The 19,638-nt window shown below is 44.9% G+C and overlaps 2 protein-coding genes across 2 annotated transcripts; one reads left to right on the top strand and one right to left on the bottom strand.

Moving 5' to 3' along the window:
• Window positions 1-369: 369 nt before the first annotated feature.
• On the top strand, window positions 370-9,458 carry ik (IK cytokine). Its single transcript, XM_029173004.3, has 20 exons — window positions 370-678; window positions 1,170-1,236; window positions 1,420-1,512; window positions 1,624-1,683; window positions 5,691-5,858; window positions 6,034-6,148; window positions 6,304-6,374; window positions 6,681-6,727; window positions 6,907-7,070; window positions 7,166-7,274; window positions 7,356-7,395; window positions 7,467-7,608; window positions 7,689-7,707; window positions 8,209-8,293; window positions 8,388-8,474; window positions 8,562-8,619; window positions 8,735-8,823; window positions 8,900-9,008; window positions 9,086-9,120; window positions 9,239-9,458. Exons 1-20 carry the CDS (start codon window positions 669-671, stop codon window positions 9,264-9,266), a joined length of 1,596 nt encoding a protein of 531 aa, XP_029028837.1. The 5' UTR covers window positions 370-668; the 3' UTR covers window positions 9,267-9,458.
• A 450-nt stretch (window positions 9,459-9,908) lies between these two features.
• dacha (dachshund a) lies at window positions 9,909-17,744 on the bottom strand. The gene is made up of 11 exons (XM_029173005.3): window positions 17,073-17,744; window positions 15,289-15,398; window positions 14,011-14,148; window positions 13,601-13,764; window positions 13,382-13,511; window positions 13,245-13,295; window positions 12,897-13,039; window positions 12,646-12,793; window positions 11,998-12,123; window positions 11,861-11,920; window positions 9,909-11,558 (listed from the first exon to the last, which is right to left on the bottom strand). Exons 1-11 carry the CDS (start codon window positions 17,540-17,542, stop codon window positions 11,521-11,523), a joined length of 1,578 nt encoding a protein of 525 aa, XP_029028838.1. The 5' UTR covers window positions 17,543-17,744; the 3' UTR covers window positions 9,909-11,520.
• Window positions 17,745-19,638: the final 1,894 nt, after the last annotated feature.

Raw genomic sequence — 19,638 nt, 5'->3', positions numbered from 1 at the left:
GGGACTACAGAACAGATCAGTGAAACTGACTTGAGCAGACACAGTATATTACAGTGGTCAGAGTGGGTATGCAAAAATGTCGTAGCTATAATCTACATATTGCACAGTTCGTACAAATATTGCTGTACTGTACTGCATACTTTGTGATGTATACCAACATTATGCAATACCTTGTACTTTATTTTTAATTTTTGAACCATCTACCTCTGATCCCATATATATATATATATATATATATATATATATACTACAACCAGTGCGGAACCACCGGCTGGTCCCGGAGGTCCAGCATATAGGACCGTGACTAAGCAGCAGGCGGTGCTGCTCGACGCTCACTGCATTTACGCATACATTTGTGTCATTTGTTTTCTATTATTTATTCCAGGAGAAAACCAAAGATTTGGTCTGAACTATAATTTTGTGTTGTGTCATGATGGCTGAGTAAACCAATAAAGAGCGTAGTGACTTTCTCCTGCTAGGCGCTGTTTTATCAAAAGAGGAAACGACGTAAAATACCCGCAGCGACAACATCCGTTGCAGAAGTTAACATATCCACGAAGCTAAGCTAACTGGCGAAGAGCAAAGCAGTTGTGTGCCTACGGTTTGTGTCTCTCTGAAGGGAAAAGAGTCCGTTTGTCCACGCGGGGAAAAGGCAACAGTGCGCGGAGATGCCGGAAAGTATGTGTGAGCCTTGATTGTCCCTTGTGTTTGTTAATTATTATCTCTACTTTAAAGTCATAACCTGTGCTAACAGCTAGCCTAGCCGTTACATTTGTGTTCATTATTGACTCCTGGTAAAAGTGTAATTGAGCTAACGATTATGCTGTTTGATCAAATTTCGATCGGCCTAAGTTGTTTATCGCGTTTACTACAAATTACTTTAGTTGCGTTAAATAAGCATTGAAGTACTCACGATCCAGTTGATCAAGCGTTAAGACTCGTGTTTGTTGTTTTTATTGTTGTATGTAACTGAGAAGGTAAACCTGTTGTGGAGGTTGTTAATGAGCCAAACAAAATGCTGCCTTTGCTCCTGCTGGAAAGCACGAACATACTTACTCAATTCTTTCATAACATTGCCTAGTCGTATTTTGGTAGCACAGGTCATTAATGGAAGTCAGTTTGTCAGTGTTCTGTTAACTTGTTAACATTCTGTGTTTGCCTTCGTACAGCTGACAGTTACTCAAACCCTCTGGCACCCGAGGGCCACGAGGTGGACGACCACAGATCTGCAGCTCAGTGAGTAGTAGAAGTAATTACAATTAGTCACCTCAGGGATTTCTATGTTCATTCAATAAATGTTTGAACAAAAGTTCACTTTTACATACAATTCTTAATTTTTTTGTCACCTCAATCTGAGTGAAAATTAACAAAATTTTAATAAATTTTTTTCTAACAAACAAATGATTTTTTTTCCCTTAGATCCAAACTGACCAATGATGACTTCAGGAAGCTGCTGATGACCCCACGTGCGGCCCCCTCATCGGCCCCACCATCCAAATCCAGACACCATGAGTGAGTGATGGAGGGAAAATCACTTTTCACTTTTAATCTGCTGTCAAGGTTTCAAAAACAACTTCTACTCATCCAGACATCAGTTATTTATAATATAGTTTTTTTTCCCAGGATGCCACGGGACTATAATGAGGATGAAGATCCTGCAGCGAGGAGGAGGAAGAAGAAGAGGTAATATATTTAAGAGTATTGTATTTAGTTTTTACAGAAACATCAACAGTTGAGTGTTGAGATACAGAGTATAAACATTTTAACATAAAACTTTTAAATTTTAGTTTAGATGAAACACGTCCACTAATTTCTACATATGAGCATTAAATGTTAAAGAAAGACAATTTTAACTTTAATGTTATACAAAGTTCAGCTGGTGGTTTGTAAATACTACAACGACACAGGAGAACGTAAGAATGAAACACTGGTGGTAGCAGCAGTAACAAACGCTATTTATCCGTCACACGAAGACTCTTCATTAAGTGCCACTGTTAAAAGTTACTGTGTCATTTAATCTGTTCTGTCCCAAGCGTCGGCTGTCTGCGCAATCATCTCATTTACTACATAGTGATGAATGGCGCCACCAAAAAACAGCCCAAAATAAACGATGCAGACACTAAATGTAACAGCAGCATTAAAATATGATGACATGACACACGCTTATCCGGGGCCGGGTCGCGGGGGGCAGCAGTCTGAGCAGAGAGTTCCAGACTTCCCTCTCCCCGGACACTTCCTCCAGCTCTTCCGGTGGGACCCCAAGACGTTCCCAGGCCAGCCGAGAGACGTAGTCTCTCCAGCGAGTCCTAGGTCTTCCTCGGGGCCTCCTACCAGTGGGACATGCCCGGAACACCTCCCCAGGGAGGCGTCCAGGAGGCATCCGAACCAGATGCCCGATCCTGGCTCCTCTCAATGTGGAGGAGCAGCGACTCTATTCCGAGCTCCTCCCGGGTGACAGAGCTCCTCACCTTAACTCTAAGGGAGCGCCCAGCCACCCAGGACCGATACACCGACCGCATTACTGCAGCCGTCGCACCGATCCGTCTGTCAAACTCACGCTCCTTCCATCCATCACTCGTGAACAAGACCCCAAGATACTTAAACTCCTCCACTTGGGGCAGTACTCTCCAACCTGGAGAGACTAAACCACCTTTTTCTGGTCGAGAACCATGGCCTCAGATTTGGAGGAACTGATTCTCATCCCAGCCGCTTCACACTCAGCTGCAAACCGCCTGATGAAGCCAACAGGACAACATCATCTGCAAAAAGCAGAGATGCAATCCTGTGGTCCCCAAACCAGACCCCCTCCGGCCCCTGGCTGCGCCTAGAAATTCTGTCCATAAAAATAATGAACAGAACCGGTGACAAAGGGCAGCCCTGCCGAAGTCCAACATGCACCAGGAACAGGTCTGACTTATTGCTGGCAATGCGAACCAAGCTCCTGCTCCGGTTGTACAGAGATCGGACAGCCCTTAGCAAAGAGCCCTGGACTCCATACTCCTGGAGCACCCCCCACAGGATGTCACGAGGGACTCGGTCGAATTCCTTCTCCAGATCCACAAAACACATGTAGACTGGTTGGGCAAACTCCCACAAACCCTCAAGCACTCTACTGAGGGTATAAAGCTGGTCCAGCGTTCCACGACCAGGCCGAAAACCACATTGTTCCTCCTGTATCCGAGGTTCGACTATCGGCCGAATTCCCCTCTCCAGTACCCTGGCATAGACTTTTCCAGGGAGGCTGAGAAGTGTGATCCCCCTATAGTTGGAACACACTCTCCTGTCCCCCTTTTTGTGAAGAGGGACAACCACCCCGGTTGTCCAGTCCAGAGGAACTGTCCCCCTCCTCCACGCGATGTTGCAGAGGCGTGTCACCCAAGACAGCCCCACAACATCCAGAGACTTGAGGTACTCAGGACGGATCTCATCCACCCCTGCTGCTCTGCCACAGAGGAGCTTACTAACTACCTCAGTGACCTCAGCCTGGGTGATGGGCGAGTCCGCCTCTGAGTCCCCTGCCTCTGCTTCCTCAGCAGAAGGCATGTCGAAGGGGTTGAGGAGATCCGCAAAGTACTCCTTCCACCGTCCAATAACATCCCCATTTGAGGTCAACAGCTCCCCACCTCCACTGAAAACAGAGTTGGTAAAGAACTGCTTCCCCCTCCTGAGGCGCCGAACAGTTTGCCAGAATCTCTTTGAGGCCGAGCGATAGTCCTCCTCCATGGCCTCACCGAACTCCTCCCAAGCCTGAGTTTTTGCCTCCGCAACGGCACAGGCTGCAGCACGCTTGGCCTGCCGGTACCCATCAGCTGCCTCAGGACTCCTACAGGTCAACCATACCTGGTAGGACTCCTTCTTCAGCTTGATGGCGTCCCTTACCTCCGGCGTCCACCACCGGGTTCGGGAATTACCACCACGACAGGCACCGGAGACCCTGTGTCCACAGCTCCGAACGGCCGCCTTGACGATGGAGACGGAGAACATGGTCCACTCGGACTCTATGTCTCCAACCTCCCTCGGAATCCGGTCGAAGCTCTCCCGGAGGTGTGAGTTAAAGGTCCGTCTGACAGAGGCTTCAGCCAGGCGTTCCCAACAGACCCTCACAATACGTTTAGGCCTGCCAAGTCGTTCCAGCCTCCTTCCCTGCCAGCTGATCCTACTCACCACCAGGTGGTGATCAGTTGACAGCTCAGCCCCTCTCTTCACCCGAGTGTCCAAAACATATGGCCGAAGGTCAGGTGAAACGACTACAAAGTCTATCATCGACCTCCGGCCTAGGGTGTCCTGGTGCCATGTGCATCGATGGACACCCTTATGTTCGAACATGGTGTTTGTTATGGCCAAACTGTGCCTAGCACGGAAGTCCAATAACATGACACCATTCGGGTTCAGATCAGGGAGGCGTTCCTCCCAATCACGCCTCTCCAGGTGTCACTGTCGTTACCCACGTGGGCATTGAAATCTCCCAGGAGAACAATGGGGTCCCCAGTTGGAGCGCTTTCCAACGCTCCCTCCAGAGACCCCAAGAAGGCCGGGTACTCCACACTACCATTTGGCCCGTTAGCACAAATGACGTTGAGTGACCTATCCCCCACCCAAAGGCGCAGGGAAGCGACCCTCTCGTCCACCGGGGAAAACTCCAACACATGGCGACTAAGCTGGGGAGCTATGAGCAAGCCCACACCAGCCCGCCGCCTCTCACCGCAGGCAACTCCAGAGTAGAAGAGGGTCCAGCCCCTCTCAAGCAGTTGGGTTCCAGAGCCCAGGCTGTGTGTGGAAGTGAGCCCGACTATTTCTAGCTGGTACTGCTCGGCCTCAAGTTCAAGCTCAGGCTCCTTTCCCCCCAGTAACGTGACATTCCATGTCCCAATAGCCAGATTGGTTATCCAGGGATTGGGTCGCCTAGGCTCCCGCCTTCGACTGCTGCCCTATCCACTCTGCAACGGCCCCCTACGGTTCCTCCTGCGGATGGTGGGTCCACCTGAGGAGGGCCCCACGTCGCTCTTTCGGGCTGTGCCCGGCCGGGCCCGGCCACCAGGCGCTCGCATACAAGCCCCAACCCCGGGCCTGGCTCCAGGGTGGGGCCCCGGCTGCGCCATACCGGGCGACGTCTCTGGCCTTGGTTGTTTGCCTTTCATAGGGGGGTTCTGAACCGCTCTTAGTCTGGCCCGTCGCCCAGGACCTGTTTGCCTTGGGAGACCCTACCAGGGGCATTTAGCCCCCGACAACATAGCTCCCGGGGTCATTCGGGCACACAAACTCCTCCACCACGGTAAGGCGGCGGTTCAAGGAGGAGATTTTGGATATTGAAGATTTGTTATTATTAAAACGCTGGATTTTGTGTTTTGTTTGAGATTTATAGAGTTAAAATCAAAACTTAGTTAAAAAAACCTGATATGGAATTTCTAATAAGCAAAACATAGAATAATATTTTTTATTTTTTTATGTGATTAATCCGATTAAACTAAAAAATAATTGACGTAATAATCAATTATCAAAATAATCGTTAGTTGCATCCCTAATGGGTATCATTGGTGTTTTTCAGGTGTTACAAGGTGGAACCAAAGTAACACTTTCCCTGTTTTTGTATTGTTATGCTAAGCTAACTAGCGCCTAGAAAAAGCGTCAGGTATACTACACAGACCACAAGGTGGAATCTGAATTGATTGTTAGTTGTTGTTTTGTTGCAGCTACTATGCTAAGCTACGTCAGCAGGAGATGGAGAGAGAGAGAGAGCTGGCCGAGAAGTACAGAGACCGAGCAAGAGAGAGACGAGATGGAGTCAACAAAGATTATGAAGAGACCGAGCTGATCAGCACCACAGCCAACTACAGAGCTGTAGGACCGACGGCCGAGGCGTAAGTACTGCTACTGCTAATACTGCTAGTAATCATTAAGTTCAAACTGTGCCATCAGGTACAGGTGGTTGTCTACTTCATGATATTTATGTCTATCCTGCATGCATCTGCACCTTCTGGTGTAAATGTAAGGTTTCATGACATTTTGTCTAGTTATTTCCTGTGTGTATTTCAGAGATAAATCAGCAGCAGAGAAACGTCGGCAGCTCATCCAGGAGTCCAAGTTCTTGGGAGGTGACATGGAGCACACTCACTTGGTGAAAGGTCTGGATTTCGCTCTGCTGCAGAAGGTTTGGCACAGACAATATATTCAACACAGTTTCTTTACTTCTTTGTCATTAAAACACATATGTGTGGTTTTCTATGATGGAAAACCACACTGTTTTGTATGCGTGATGTCACGTTTTTGTTTTTTTGTTTTCTGCGTCCATCACTGCACTTATAGGTGAGAGCTGAGATCACCAGTAAGGAAAAAGAGGAAGAAGACATGATGGAGAAGGTCCAGAAAGAAGCAAAGTACGAACATACATCCACAACATAAGTTCTCATCGTTTGTTGGTTTCATTTTTTTCCTTCTGAAACCTTAATACAAGAAAAGCAGGGTTACAGTATTGGTACTGAAAGTAGCAATGATAATCTGGCCACATCATAGGTGACATTTAAAGCTACATGACACTTTTTATAAGTAAAAAAATCTAGTTATAAGATGTCACTTTTTTAAAATGTTGATGTGATAGTGTTCAAAACCTGGGTTGTCTGAGCCGATGCCTGGTTCAGCTGGACTTTGAGGAATGAACCATGTGTCTGACTTCTGTCTGCCAGGAAAGATGTGGAGCCTGAGGAGAAGATCGAGTTTAAGACTCGTCTGGGTGAGTTTCTTTAGACCTGGTTAAAATTGGACTGTGGGTCATGTTTTACTGTTATTATATTGACCTGCCTTTGTTTTCTAACCTGGGCATTTATGACCTGACAGACAAGTTACTTACTTAAGTTACTGTTGTAAGAGAACCCACTTTCTGCTCATCATATTGTCCTTCTGTCCTATCAGGGAGGAACATCTACCGTGTGGTGTTCAGGTCCGGCGTGTCTGAAAGAAATGAGCTCTTTCTGCCAGGCAGGATGGCGTATGTGATCGACCTGGATGATGAGTTCACAGATACCGACATCCCAACTACTCTGATTCGCAGCAAAGCCGACTGCCCCAGCATGGAGGTTCAAACTGACGCTTTAGGACTGTCACACAGTGTGTCAGTGTCCCGGATGCGTTAATGTGACCTTGTCTCCTCTTCGTCGTCTGTGTGTCTCAGGCCCAGACAACTCTGACCACCAACGACATTGTGATCTCCAAACTGACTCAGATCTTGTCCTACCTCAGACAGGGAACACGACACAAGAAGATGAAGAAGAAAGACAAAGGTAAGAGCCGTATGCTTCTGTTGTTACCATTGTTCTACTGTTCCTGTATGAGTCAACCAAACCTGTGTTTGTGTACTGTAGGTAAACTGGATGATAAGAGAGCTCCCGAAGCTGATCTGAGGTCAGTTTAAAACCAACCCAACATGCAGCAACATCAGTCTGTCCCCATGTAACTGTGTTTCCTTGTCTCAGTATTTTTGACGACATCGGGGACTACATCCCGTCCTCCACTTCTAAACCGGCCAGAGACAAAGACAGACACAGAGAGCGAGAGGACGACAGCAAGAGTCGAAGACACACCTACTTTGAGAAACCTCGGGGAGAAGAGCACCAGGTCAGGCTGGTGGAGAGACCAGCAGGTGTAGACTGCAGCTGACTGTTGTCTGAGCCTAACTGTGTCTGTCTCTGTTTCAGGTGCTGGAGGTGGATACAGGTACTGTTTTTTGTAGAAGTTACTTTAGTCATTTAGCATTTTATACATTACCATTTGATGTAACAAGAGTTTAACCTTGTTAATCATTTACTGATTGTTGTTCATTAATTAAACATTAGGTCAAGGCTTAAAGATTGCAGCAGTATGTCAGCATAAGGCTTTTGTCTAATGAGGATGGACAGATCTTTGCTGCTAATGTCCCATGATGTATTCCTTCAATGTGAGGACCAGGTTTGATGGCTGATTTGAGTCGCACGGCTTTTTCCTGAGCCACAGGCCAGAGTTTTTTTTATCCCCATTTACATCCTGTCACCCAGAATACCGACTGTCTGTTTTAGAACCATCACAGACCTCGTCAATCTCCTGCTGTAAATTTGGTTCCTGTGATGTGTATTCCTTTTTTATTGTTATAATCAGAAGTAAGATGCAGCTCCTGAGCCTGAGCCTCCTGAGGATAATCACGCTAATGTCATAAATGACCTGAGTGTGTGTCTGCTTCAGGTCCTGGGTCAGTTCGAGAGCAGATCAAGATAATCAATGAGAAGTTTGCTGGAGCAGCTGGCAGCCAGTGGCAGAACCAGGAGCCATATCCTTCTATACTGTTTGTCTTTGTACTGGGAATGTTGTATGTATCACAGTGTGTCCCCTTACTGCAGTATTGATCCTTACCTAGCGTGCACTGGTTCTCAAAGGAAAGACAGCGGAAAGGAACAGCTGGGAGATTTCTTTGGAGGGTCTAACTCGTACGCCGAGTGTTACCCCGCCACGTGAGATTAACTCTACACAAAGCAAAGTCCCATCATTCCATGACCACCGGTTTGCATCTGTACTTTGGTGTGTCTGTGTGTGTACAGGATGGACGATCTGGCTGTGGATAGTGATGAGGAGGTGGACTACAGTAAGATGGACCAGGTGACTACAAATCCCATCATGCGTCTCTGCTCTGGTCCTTCAAAACAAAAAGAAGGCTTCAGTGAACATAACATTTCCCTGCTGCTGTGAAATATGTGATGTTGTGGTGTTTCAGGGTAATAAAAAGGGTCCTTTGGGTCGTTGGGATTTTGACACTCAGGAGGAATATTCAGACTACATGAACAACAAGGAGGCTCTGCCCAAGTACGTACGCTGCCTTCACCACTCAGCTCTCACTAACGCGCCGTGAGCAAACTTCCGCTGACGTTTGTCTCTGCAGGGCAGCCTTCCAGTACGGCATCAAGATGTCCGAGGGCAGGAAGACCCGGCGCTTCAAAGAGACCAACGAGAAGGCTGAGCTGGACCGGCAGTGGAAGAAGATCAGTGCGGTAAGAGGGAGAGGCTCGCACACATGGTAAATGGATATTTTGAAAGAATGAAACTGATGCTTAGATGACTGTTTCAGATCATCGAGAAGAGGAAGAAGATGGAGGCTGACGGGTGAGTGGACTCATAACCGGCTGGTAACCAGCCAGGGAGCAGTGTGATGATGATGATGGTGGTGGTGGTGATGACCAGACCCTAACCCCTCAGTAAATGGTATGTTTTTGTTTTCCAGGGTGGATGTGAAGAGGCCCAAATACTGAAAACCTACTCATCCTTTTGGAAGCAAAGGATTAATATTGATTAGATGTTGGTGTTTTTATTGTTGGTCTGTAAAGTCACTGTTAGAACTGACTGTTTTCCTCCAGCAGTTCATGCGTCATCAATTAGGATTTAGTAGCAAGTAGCTTGTTAAACACCAGATCCTACCAATAAAGCTCAGTAGCTCAGTTCAACTGCTGTTTGGATTCATCCTTTCACTGCATCGTGATATGTTGGAAGCATGAAGCGTGTCTCTGGGTGTCCGAGGTTTTTAAGTGGATTTTTAAAAATTTAGATAGTAGACTGATTGGACTTATGGGAGTGTTTTTTTCCGCTCTCTTTTTTTTGGCTTTTTTTTGCTGCAGTGAAGCATCAATCAGGTGTCGTCTTCAGCTCCTCTGGACAAAGTAAATCCATCAGACACAGTTCATAGCCCACGTTGGTTTTGGGTCAAGACCCGCCTCTGGAGAATTTGGGGACAGGTCTACTCTAATGAAATTGGGAATAATCTGTTTTTGTACGAATTAGTGCGTGTTGATCTCGTTATGGTTGTGCTGTTATGGAGTCATTAGGCTTGTTAGAACAGCAGCTTGTTAAGACAGCACACTGAGTGTTGTTGATGTTAAACATGTTAAACAGTCCGATTGAGGAAAAAAATGGATTTATTAAACCTCCAAATTACTGTCAACGGTGTAACAAGTGATTAATTATTTTCATTCTTTGTGTTGATGGACAGCTGGACTGAGGAATATACATCTGGATCTTTCTGGTGCCGACAAGATATTACTTTGCAGCTAATGAGGACTCAGGGACCGGCCCACAGGAAGACAAACATCAAAGATGAAGTTTTACTGTTTGTGGTTACATTTATAACTAGATTTAGTTTAATCTATTTTTTTTTAACAGAAAAGTTTACAGACAACTAAACTTTCAGTAATAATGCCTGACACATTGATTTGAAGATATTCAAGTGCAATTTATCTATTCAAAGCCAATAATAGATTTAAATTTTACCATCGGAACTGGATCTGAAGAATAAAATAATTCATCCTTTATATTTATCAAATTGAAATAAAAAACAAACATAGCAGAACAAAGATATATAAAAACATCAATTTTTTTTGAGTAAAAGCAAACTATTTTTTCCCTTTGATGTGCTCTTGCTGACTGGTCAACTCCACTGATGTCACACTCTTTTGATCAGAATCTGGTTAGAGCAGACCAATCACATCAAAGCCCGCTGTCTGACGAAACACGCCATGTGTCCTCAGATGTGTGATGTGAACCCACATCTGAAGCTGAAGCAGCTACATCCATTGGCCCAGTTCAGTAAAAGAGAAGTTAAATCACAACAGGTTAATGTCTTGACACACTTCAAATTCTCGTCCATCAAACACACACCTAGACCTGACCTTGGGAGGCAGGGATGGATTTGGTTCCAGTTTTTAAAAACAGAGAGCAGAAAGTTGCGTTTGCATCATTCACATCACAGCATTAACTGAAACCGGTCTTCAACTATATTATTTTATTTTTCTCCAGTAAGGACTTCAGTGAGTTTGACAAGTGTAGGAGACTGGGTCACAACATCTCCAGAACTGCAGGTCTTGTGGGCTGGTGCTCCGTATGTATTTTAACAGACAGAGGGGTCATGGGAGGCAAAGGATCAGTGTGTGGTCTGATCCAACACACAAGCTATTGTAGCTCACAAATTTGAAGTTAATGTTGGTTTTGGATCACAGCTTGACATTTACACCAAAACCACTGAAACAGAGTGAGAGTTCTTTCAGATTCAAGTAATGGAACCATTTTGGAAATAGGAAAAGAATGTTTGCTGTAGCACCCCTGATGGGAAAAGCCAAAAATGAGAAGGAGATCCAGTTTGGCAATAAACTGACGAAGAAAGAGACAAAGAAGGACAAGTATTTGGAGATTAATGAACAAGTTGTTTTAGGATGAAATGACCCAACGTGAAAAATTATTTTACTGTAGGTTTTTGAAACATCACAGCTAAGAAATAGATGATTGTGAAGCAGAAAACGTCCTTTTCACTGGAAACTTGCATTTCAGCCAATCAGAAACACCATAGAGTCCATGTTTATACTAAAATATTAATTATAATATAGTTATTATGAAAAGTTGAGTAGAAACAGGAGGAGGCGGTGGCTGGGACACTAAATATTAAGTCTGGTGTTTTTGTCTCAGGAGATCCAATCCAGCGGAGAGTCTCCATTCATCCTGAGCAGCTGGTTCAGTGTCTCAGAAGAGAAGCGGGGCTTTAGTGAACGCTCTGTTCTCTGGAGGAAAACAAACAGTACTTGGTTCACAGCTTTAACACATTAAGGTGAAACTGCCATGTCCCAGGTTTCAGTTCAGGTGTAATTTTATAAACAGCTATACACATCTGCTTTTATCATCACATCTATACATACAAACAGCAAACAAAACTTTTTGCTGCTTGGTTCGTCTCAGCTCAGAGTTTCTGTTCTAACAGTTTGCCTAAATGTGTAATTATTTTCATTTTCATCAGTTTTACTGGTAACAAAGCAAGAAATGGTTCCTGAGCCTGAGGTAAAGCTGTGTGATCTGTGGTAATTACCATGACCTGCTGTGTTTTCCTGCTGCTTGTTTTCTCGTTCACTCTCAGGAGTCGCAGCATCTAAAAACCAAGAGATGCAGCGTTGATTAGTTACGCTGACAGACAGCATAGCTCAGACTAAGGCCAGATGTGTTCACCTGTGAGAGAGTCGCAACGATGGAGCGCTTGCTCCACCTGCTCCCTTCGCCTCGACTCAAAGTCCAGCGCCTCCTGTAGCTTCCTCTTTGCCTTCTTCTCCTTCTTTAGCCTCTTTTGGATTGACACTGACAAAGACGAGAGGGACTTTACTAAAACAATAACTAAACTTAAATGAATCAGTTCCCTGTTGGACTTAACTAGTTAACTATGCCTCTCCTCTGCTCTGCTGCAAGTACCTGTCTTACCTCTGCTCTGTAGCTGGGACCTGTCTCACCACACTTGTGCAGCAGGAACCCATCTTGCCTCTGCTCTGCAGCAGGAACCTGTCTTGCCTCTGCTCTGCAGCAGGAACCTATCTCACCTCTCCTATGCAGCGAACCTGTGTGACCTCTGCTCTGTAACTGGAACCTGTCTTACCTCTGCTCTGCAGCAGGAACCTGACTCACCTCTGCTCTGTAGCAGGAACTTATCTCCCCTCTGCTCTGTAACTGGAACCTGACTCACCACTCCTGCGCAGCAGGAACCTGTCTCATCTCTGCTCTGCAGCAGGAACCTATCTCACCTCTGCTCTGTAGGAGGAACCTATCTCACCTCTCCTGTGCAGTGAACCTGTCTGACCTTTGCTCTGTAATTGGAACCTGTCTCACCTCTGCTCTGGAGTTCAGAGTTCAACTGTCTCTGTAGAGTCTGCCGCACATCCCTTTCTCTGTCCAGCTCCAGCTTTAACTCCTTCCTCTCCAGACGGTTTTGTTTGTCCTGGGACCGAGCGCTGTCCACGGCCACCTTCAGGAGACCCTGACCATGACAGACATACATCATCCTTTCTACAGACTGTTGTGGTTCAAGAAACCCCCTTAGAAATCAGGTATGGCCTCTTTAGTCTTGGATTATGTTGTACCTGTATGTTGGTGAGCAGTGTCTCCATCGATGACAGACCGGGAGTCAAGGCAGAATTTGAATGGTTGACTGACACTGGCTGAGAAGTTAATGGCAGCTTCTCACAGGGTGGTTTAAACAAGGGACAGGGCAACAGGCTGCTATCTGCAAGAAGAAAGAGGCTAAGAGCATGTCTGCGTGAAACATATCAATGACTCGGCTTCACCTCCATTGTGATAAATAAGAAATCAGAATCAAAGTCGAATCATTTCCTTGGTTCTGATTTGTTGTGTGGGCTGTGATTTACTCTCATACAGACAAAGTCTTAATCGTTAAATGTGAAGTAAACACAAACAGAACCACACTCTACCTTTTTGTTTTAACACCTTAGTTCTGTTTTCTCTGTCTGTGATGTCCCCATCTAAAAAATTAAAGAATATGTGTTAATCCTTGTTGGTATCTTATGATACAGGCACCACACAGCCCAGCTACTGCTGTTGTACTGACCCAGGTCTTGTGAGTCTGCTGCAGGTGGAGGTGATGATGAGGATGACGAAGATACTCTGGATGGTTCCTGAGGGTGGAGCTCATCATGGCTGGGGGAGGAGCAGGGGGAGGGTTTTTTTGCAGACTCGTCCTTGAGGGTTAACATTATCATTGTTAGCATTAGCTTTTTTAGCTTTCCCGATGTTAGTTCTCCCAGTGTTAGCATCAATGATGCCTCACCTTGCTGTCTTCTCTTTCCACCTTTTCCACCTGTGACACACCTGCCATATTTGCCAAACCACTCAGCTGAGTCATCTGATTCATTGCCATGGCAACACTGGCAGGTGGCAGGCCAACAGGAATCATGGGGTGTGGCATAATCATAAATGGAAGATCAGTCAGACCTAAATGGATTGAATACAATAGGGCTCTATGATAGTAAAATAACAGTAATCGGTTAGCCAATAGTGAGCTGTGCTGCTGCAGAGAGCTCAGGTGGAGAGACGCTCTCCCAGCACATGTTGCTATACTAGGGGAGAAACTGGGGAGAAGGCACTGTTTTCCCAACATACCTCACTGCCTCCTACAGGAGAGAAGATTAGGACAATAAGACAATAATCTGACTGGTTGTCCTACTGATGATGTCATACCTGTGTCTACATTCTCAGGCTCTGCTCCATTGTGATGTTGCTGCTGATCATTGTTACTGTGGAAACCTATCATCATCTTCATCTTCTGCAGTTTCAGAGCCTCGGCCATCGCCACTGCAGTCAGACCTGCAGAGAGACCTGCAGACAACCTCACCCAGGTGAGACAACAAGTCTGAATTTTTCAATAGAGATTCATAAATGGCGGTGATGTCCTGACAGTGGCGCTGATCAATAATTCATAAGCCATTCTCTGGTGACTTTCAGTAACTCTGGACCATCTCTCTCTCCCTGCAGCCACTTGGCTCAATCAATTGCCTCCTCTAATTAATCCAATTAGTCCAATTAGCATAAACGAGAGACTCCTGAAGCCGCCCCCCCACACCCCTGAGGTTCATTACAAACCTCATGTGAACGAAAACACAAAGTTCTATTTCTTCGAACCCTTCCCTGCAGGTTTTATTCTTTTCATGTATATGCTTCTAAAAGTGGATCATTTATTGTCAGGAGACTCAAACTGGCTTCAGATCAGGTTGATGTTTCTTCTCTAAAGGCGTTTCTCAGGTAGAGACAATTCAAAACAGACATCGTAGACACTCATACCAAAGAGTCATTAGTTCATTTGTGTCTTAGTTTGCCATATGAAATGGTTTTCTGTTACAGAAAGTTTATTGTTTGACTAATTTTATTCCTGTAGACTGAGCTGAGCTGTAAATGTGTATTATATGTTGGGATAATACTTAACGTCACTACGTCACTGTAAAAGAGTCTTTGCTTAAAATTTATCCTTTGTTTATACTTGACCTGTACAATATTTAATTTAAGTGTGTGTGTGTGTGTGTGTGTGTGTGTGTGTGTGTGTGTGTGTGTGTGTTAATAATTTTCCCCTTCTATTAATCTGTTAAATCTGATAAATGAAGGCTTTTTATTAAGACCAACTCATACATCAAACGTATAAGCAGATTTGGTTTTTGAAGACAATGATGAAACTCATCACACTATTTGCCTGAAGCAGCGCAAACACACACGCACACTCTCCAAGTAAGGCTCCAATCTGTCAGTCATCCTGACATCTGCTAATTAACCTGCTAATTATAGCCCTAATCACTGTCATTTTGTTCAGTTCCAGCCTGTGATGTTTCCAAGTTACCGATGCTTCACCTGCCACATTGACCTAAGAGAGTGACACAAGACCACCTCACCTATAACCGAGCAGACCCAGAACAGACCCAGTCCACAATGGGCTTTAAAAGAACGGTGGAACAGGGGATTTGGACTCACCTGTCTGAGTAAGCAGGGTAGGGCTTAATAGAGCATGTGGGAGGAGTCTGGATCCATTAGTCATCGTGGTCAATGCCAGAGTCCGTTTTGGAGGACGACCGGGACGAGAGCTAGCAAGAAACAAAAGAGACTGCTGAGCACCCCAAAAGAGTAGTAATTCCACCTTAAATAATGAAGCACTGTCGGCCGTCCTTTTCTTGCCTGCACTCAATTAGAATATGTCACGTTCTTCATGAATTAATCTGTTTCATCTCTGTATGCTGAAGGCTGTGTCTCCGGGGAGGAATTAAAGAGTTTATTCTGAGAGAAATATCACATTTAAATGAATCAGGTGACTTTAAATGTCCCAGAAGGTTTTATCATACTGAAACAAAAAAGGGTTTCAATGTGCTGATGGTTCCATATATTTCATTAATTCTGAGAAAGGCTAAAGCAGACAGAACATTATGAAGTGAACCTCCACACACATTCAGTGGGTTTCTGTGTTTGTCGGGTTTGTGCCACTGGATATGCAGGAAAATCCGTGGCTGGAAAACCTGCTCGCACCTACAGCAAAGTAACAAAGTTGTTTATGGTTCTACAACTCAGTACTTAGGCACCATACAGGTAGCACTCCACCACCTGGAGCCTCCCTGGAGACCCACAACTGCAGCTGGGTCCAGGTTCTGACCTGAAAATGGTTCCTATCATGTCCAGTGAGAACTTCAGCTGCTGGTCCACCTAAAGGCTGACCTGGTCCCGGGGATTCTCCCTGCACTAGTGCTGGATGTTCATGGATTCTGGCAGTTTAGAGATTGGGTGTGTGTTGGCATTAAAGCTGGGACTCACTGTCAGGACTGATGTTACAGCTTCCACACACAGCCTCTTTTAATCTGTAATTAGTTAAACCCCATTTACATACTTTGATTATAAGAAAAACACTTAGATCCATATTGAATTGTAATTACACACACATCTGGAGGCAACGTGAACATTAATCTAGACTGGAACTGTGTGTGTGTGTGTGTGTGTGTGTGTGTGTGTGTGTGTGTGTGTGTGTGTGTGTGTGTGTGATCATGACTTCACTTCTTAATTCATTTCCATTCAATATACTTGTTTACATGCTGTACAAACACATTGAGGGCTATCTTATTCTATTCTATTCTATTCCAGATGTCAAATGGTTAGAGTTTATGCTTTTGTTTAAAGTTTAACTTTCTGTCACTTAATATTTACAGAAACTGTAGATGCAAATATGATTGAGGTGTGTAAAACAATTTAAATCAACAAACTGACTGACATTAAGTTACTAATATTTAAGATATTGTAATATACATTTACATTTATGACAGATGTCTCTGGCCTAGGGCTCCTGTTATGTGACAGACTGACATGATAACATAATATAATAAAGCATAACGCAAGTAAATACATCCAAGTGACAGTTCTGATGACTGGCTAATGAAAACGAATTGTCCTCCTGAAATTAAACACATAATAGTAAATTTCATCTAGTTCATAGTTGTTTTACGTCTGCTCTTTAATTCTATTTGTTTTGTTTTGTCTCTACTGCAAAATAAAAAATATATATTTTCCTTTAGTCATTAAAACACCAATAATACTAATAATCGTGATTGTATGTATTGATTGAAATCAATGTGGTTAATTTATTGAAAGCTGTAAGTCGCGACCATACAAACTATAGTCGCGTCAAGTTAAAAGTTTTTCTGTCGCCTTTCATTTTTATTTGTTCTAGAACCAGCTGGACTACGTAGTTCTGGTCGGTGTGGCAGAACACGACTCACCTGGCATTCGTGCAGTCCCGGTACAGCGTCTCAAAATCGGCTCTGGTGATGAGTTTGCAGCGGTTCACTCCGGGCTGGATGGCACCGAGCCCCCGTAGGACGCGGACCTGCTCCACGGTGCAAACCACCGGGCTGATGTGGAGCCGCTTCAGCTTGGTGTAGACGGTATGGAGTCCCCCCACCCAGTGCTTTAGGAACAGCTCGAACACCTGCGGCAGACAGATCAGCTCCGCGCCATTCACCGAGAACGACGCCACCTCCAGCCCGTGAACCACCACCATCTTACAGTCGGTGAGCGGAGCCGTGCTGCCGCCGCTCCTTCCGTTCACACTCATCGGGACCCGACCGCTCTCGCCGCTCAGGAAAGCGGTTGGGAGGCGCGGAGACCTGGGCGGCAGTTCTGAATTGAAGAAGGGGTCGGAGGTTGGACAGGAGGTCCTGGACAGACGGGTGCTGCAGGAGCCCGCCATGTTGGAGCAGGGACTTAGTTTTATTGTTCTCTTAGTTTTTCTGTTGTTTTCAGGTGTGATTCTCCCGCCGTCAATCTGCCTGTGTTCCCGCCACTGAGGCTAAAGGTACTCCAACTCCCTCAGTGCCCCCCTTTCTGTACTACCTCGCCCGCTCTCTCTCACTCTGTTTGTCTCTCTCCTTCCCTCCCTCTCTCTTTTAGTGTTTTTTTTTGTGGAGCCTGAAGGCCTCTTAGACGTCCCATTGGGTTTGGAACCAGGTGTTGGATCAGATATATTACTTCAGTAGCTTCAGTAGTCCACCGTCATCTCCACAGTCTTGAGCATGTTGAGCTCCAGCTGGTTCTGACTGCACCACTGGACCAGCTGCTCCACTTCCTGTCTGCATCCAGACTCATCCCCGTCCTGGATCAGCCCAATGACGGTCATGTGGTCTGCATACTTCAGAAGTTTCATAGACGTGTTCCCTGAGGTGCAGTTATTAGTGTACAGGCAGAAGAGCAGTGGGGAGAGGACTTACCCCTGTGGTGCGCCGGTGCTGATGGTGCGGGTGCCAGATGCGATGCTGCCCAGCCTCAACTGTTGCCTCCTGTCGGTCAGGAAGCTACTGATTAACTGATATGTGGGATTGGGGACAGTGCTGGGTTAGTTTATGGTGAAGTATTCCAGGGGTGATGGTATTGAAGGCTGAGCTGAAGTCAACAAACAGGATCCTGACATATGTGCCACCAAGTGCCTTGGTGGCTCAGTTGGTATAGAGCATTGGCTTGGGAGGTTAAAGCCCATCAAAGAACAAAGTGAGTACCTGCACCTTGAGTAAGACACCTCACACTACCTCTCTGGACGCTGCACTGTGGCCGCCCACTGCTTCCCACTGCTGCCCTCAATGGATGGGTAAAAGGAGATTCAGGTGCTCCAGGATGTAGTGAAGTCACAGGTTTACTGCATCATCACCCGACCTGTTTTTCCTGTAGGCGAACTGCAGAGGGTCCAGCAGGAGGTCTGTGATGTCCTTCAGATTGTTTCAGGACCAGCTTCTCAAACTAGTCTCTATTTTTTGATTGCACACCCACGTTTTCTTCTGAATGTATGTTTGATTTTATTCAATTCTATTATTATGTAAATACTTCATGTTTGTCTACACTCAAAAAATGAACTTTGGGTGTTGTTAGCATTACACTGTTGTATTACGTTGAAACTACGAAGAAAGGTTAATTTTAGTGAGGAAAACCAAGGCAGGAAAGTGTATTAGGACATTCGTTACTTCATTCAATGCCGTTCGTCTGTTTTAAACGACTGAGTTATGTTGAAAACATAAGGTTGAAATTAACAGTATCATGTACCTTTGAAATCACACAATATTACTTTGATTCAACATAACTGCCTTGGTTTTCCTCACTAAAATTAACCTTTCTTCGCAGTTTTAACGTAATACAACAGTGTAATGCTAACAAAACCCAAAGTTCATTTCTTTAGTGTTTGTGCACTTTAAAAGCAATTATTTATCATTTTGCCTGTGCTGTATTTTTGTATCCACTGATAAATTTATGTTGGTAGCGTTTTTGTTTTGCATTTGCCTTTGGATGATTCAGAGGGATTTAACAATTGTAGTAAATTTCTGATTGAAGCAGTTTATTGAAAGTCAGGTACAGTTATTGTAAAGAGTTATATATATTTAACCCATGGGATATTCCTGGCTAGTTGGTACAGCGGATAAAGTGTTGCGCTGCTATGTTATAGGTTGTGAGATCAATTCCCCAGAGAGGTTTGTTTCGTAAAGGGTGGCTGGTCTCAAACAATTAAGTCTGTTCATTAGTGATTCCTGCTACAATACGGGCTCCAAATTCAGTTGAATTTTTATTAAATTGGACAAAAATGTGTTAGGTTAAGTACATTGAACATAGAATAGGATCATGTTGCCTCAACGTAATAGTATCATGTTGACTTAACATAATTCCATGCGGTAGCATTTACTTAATAATGTTAAGTTAAAATAGCTTAAGAGCATGTTGTTGGATTAATTTGTCCATTTTTATTTCTATTTAAGCATCTGCATTGTGTGGGACTGGTTAACATAACCTATTGGGGAGTTCCAACAA

This window comes from Betta splendens, chromosome 14 (genome assembly GCF_900634795.4).
Source record: "Betta splendens chromosome 14, fBetSpl5.4, whole genome shotgun sequence".
NCBI lineage: Eukaryota > Metazoa > Chordata > Actinopteri > Anabantiformes > Osphronemidae > Betta > Betta splendens.
The sequence above is the reverse complement of the archived record's forward strand: the minus strand, read 5'-3'. Positions and strand labels throughout refer to the sequence as shown.

Coding starts and splice junctions, on each gene's coding strand:
- ik (XM_029173004.3), top strand. Junction 6,728..6,906: donor CGAGTTTAAGACTCGTCTGG/GTGAGTTTCTTT, acceptor CTGTCCTATCAG/GGAGGAACATCTACCGTGTG. Junction 8,475..8,561: donor GCCGAGTGTTACCCCGCCAC/GTGAGATTAACT, acceptor GTGTGTGTACAG/GATGGACGATCTGGCTGTGG.
- dacha (XM_029173005.3), bottom strand. CDS start 17,542: ATGGCGGGCTCCTGCAGCACCCGTCTGTCCAGGACCTCCTGTCCAACC. Junction 14,149..15,288: donor TACCCTGCTTACTCAGACAG/GTGAGTCCAAAT, acceptor GGTTGTCTGCAG/GTCTCTCTGCAGGTCTGACT. Junction 11,921..11,997: donor TCGTTGCGACTCTCTCACAG/GTGAACACATCT, acceptor CTTGGTTTTTAG/ATGCTGCGACTCCTGAGAGT.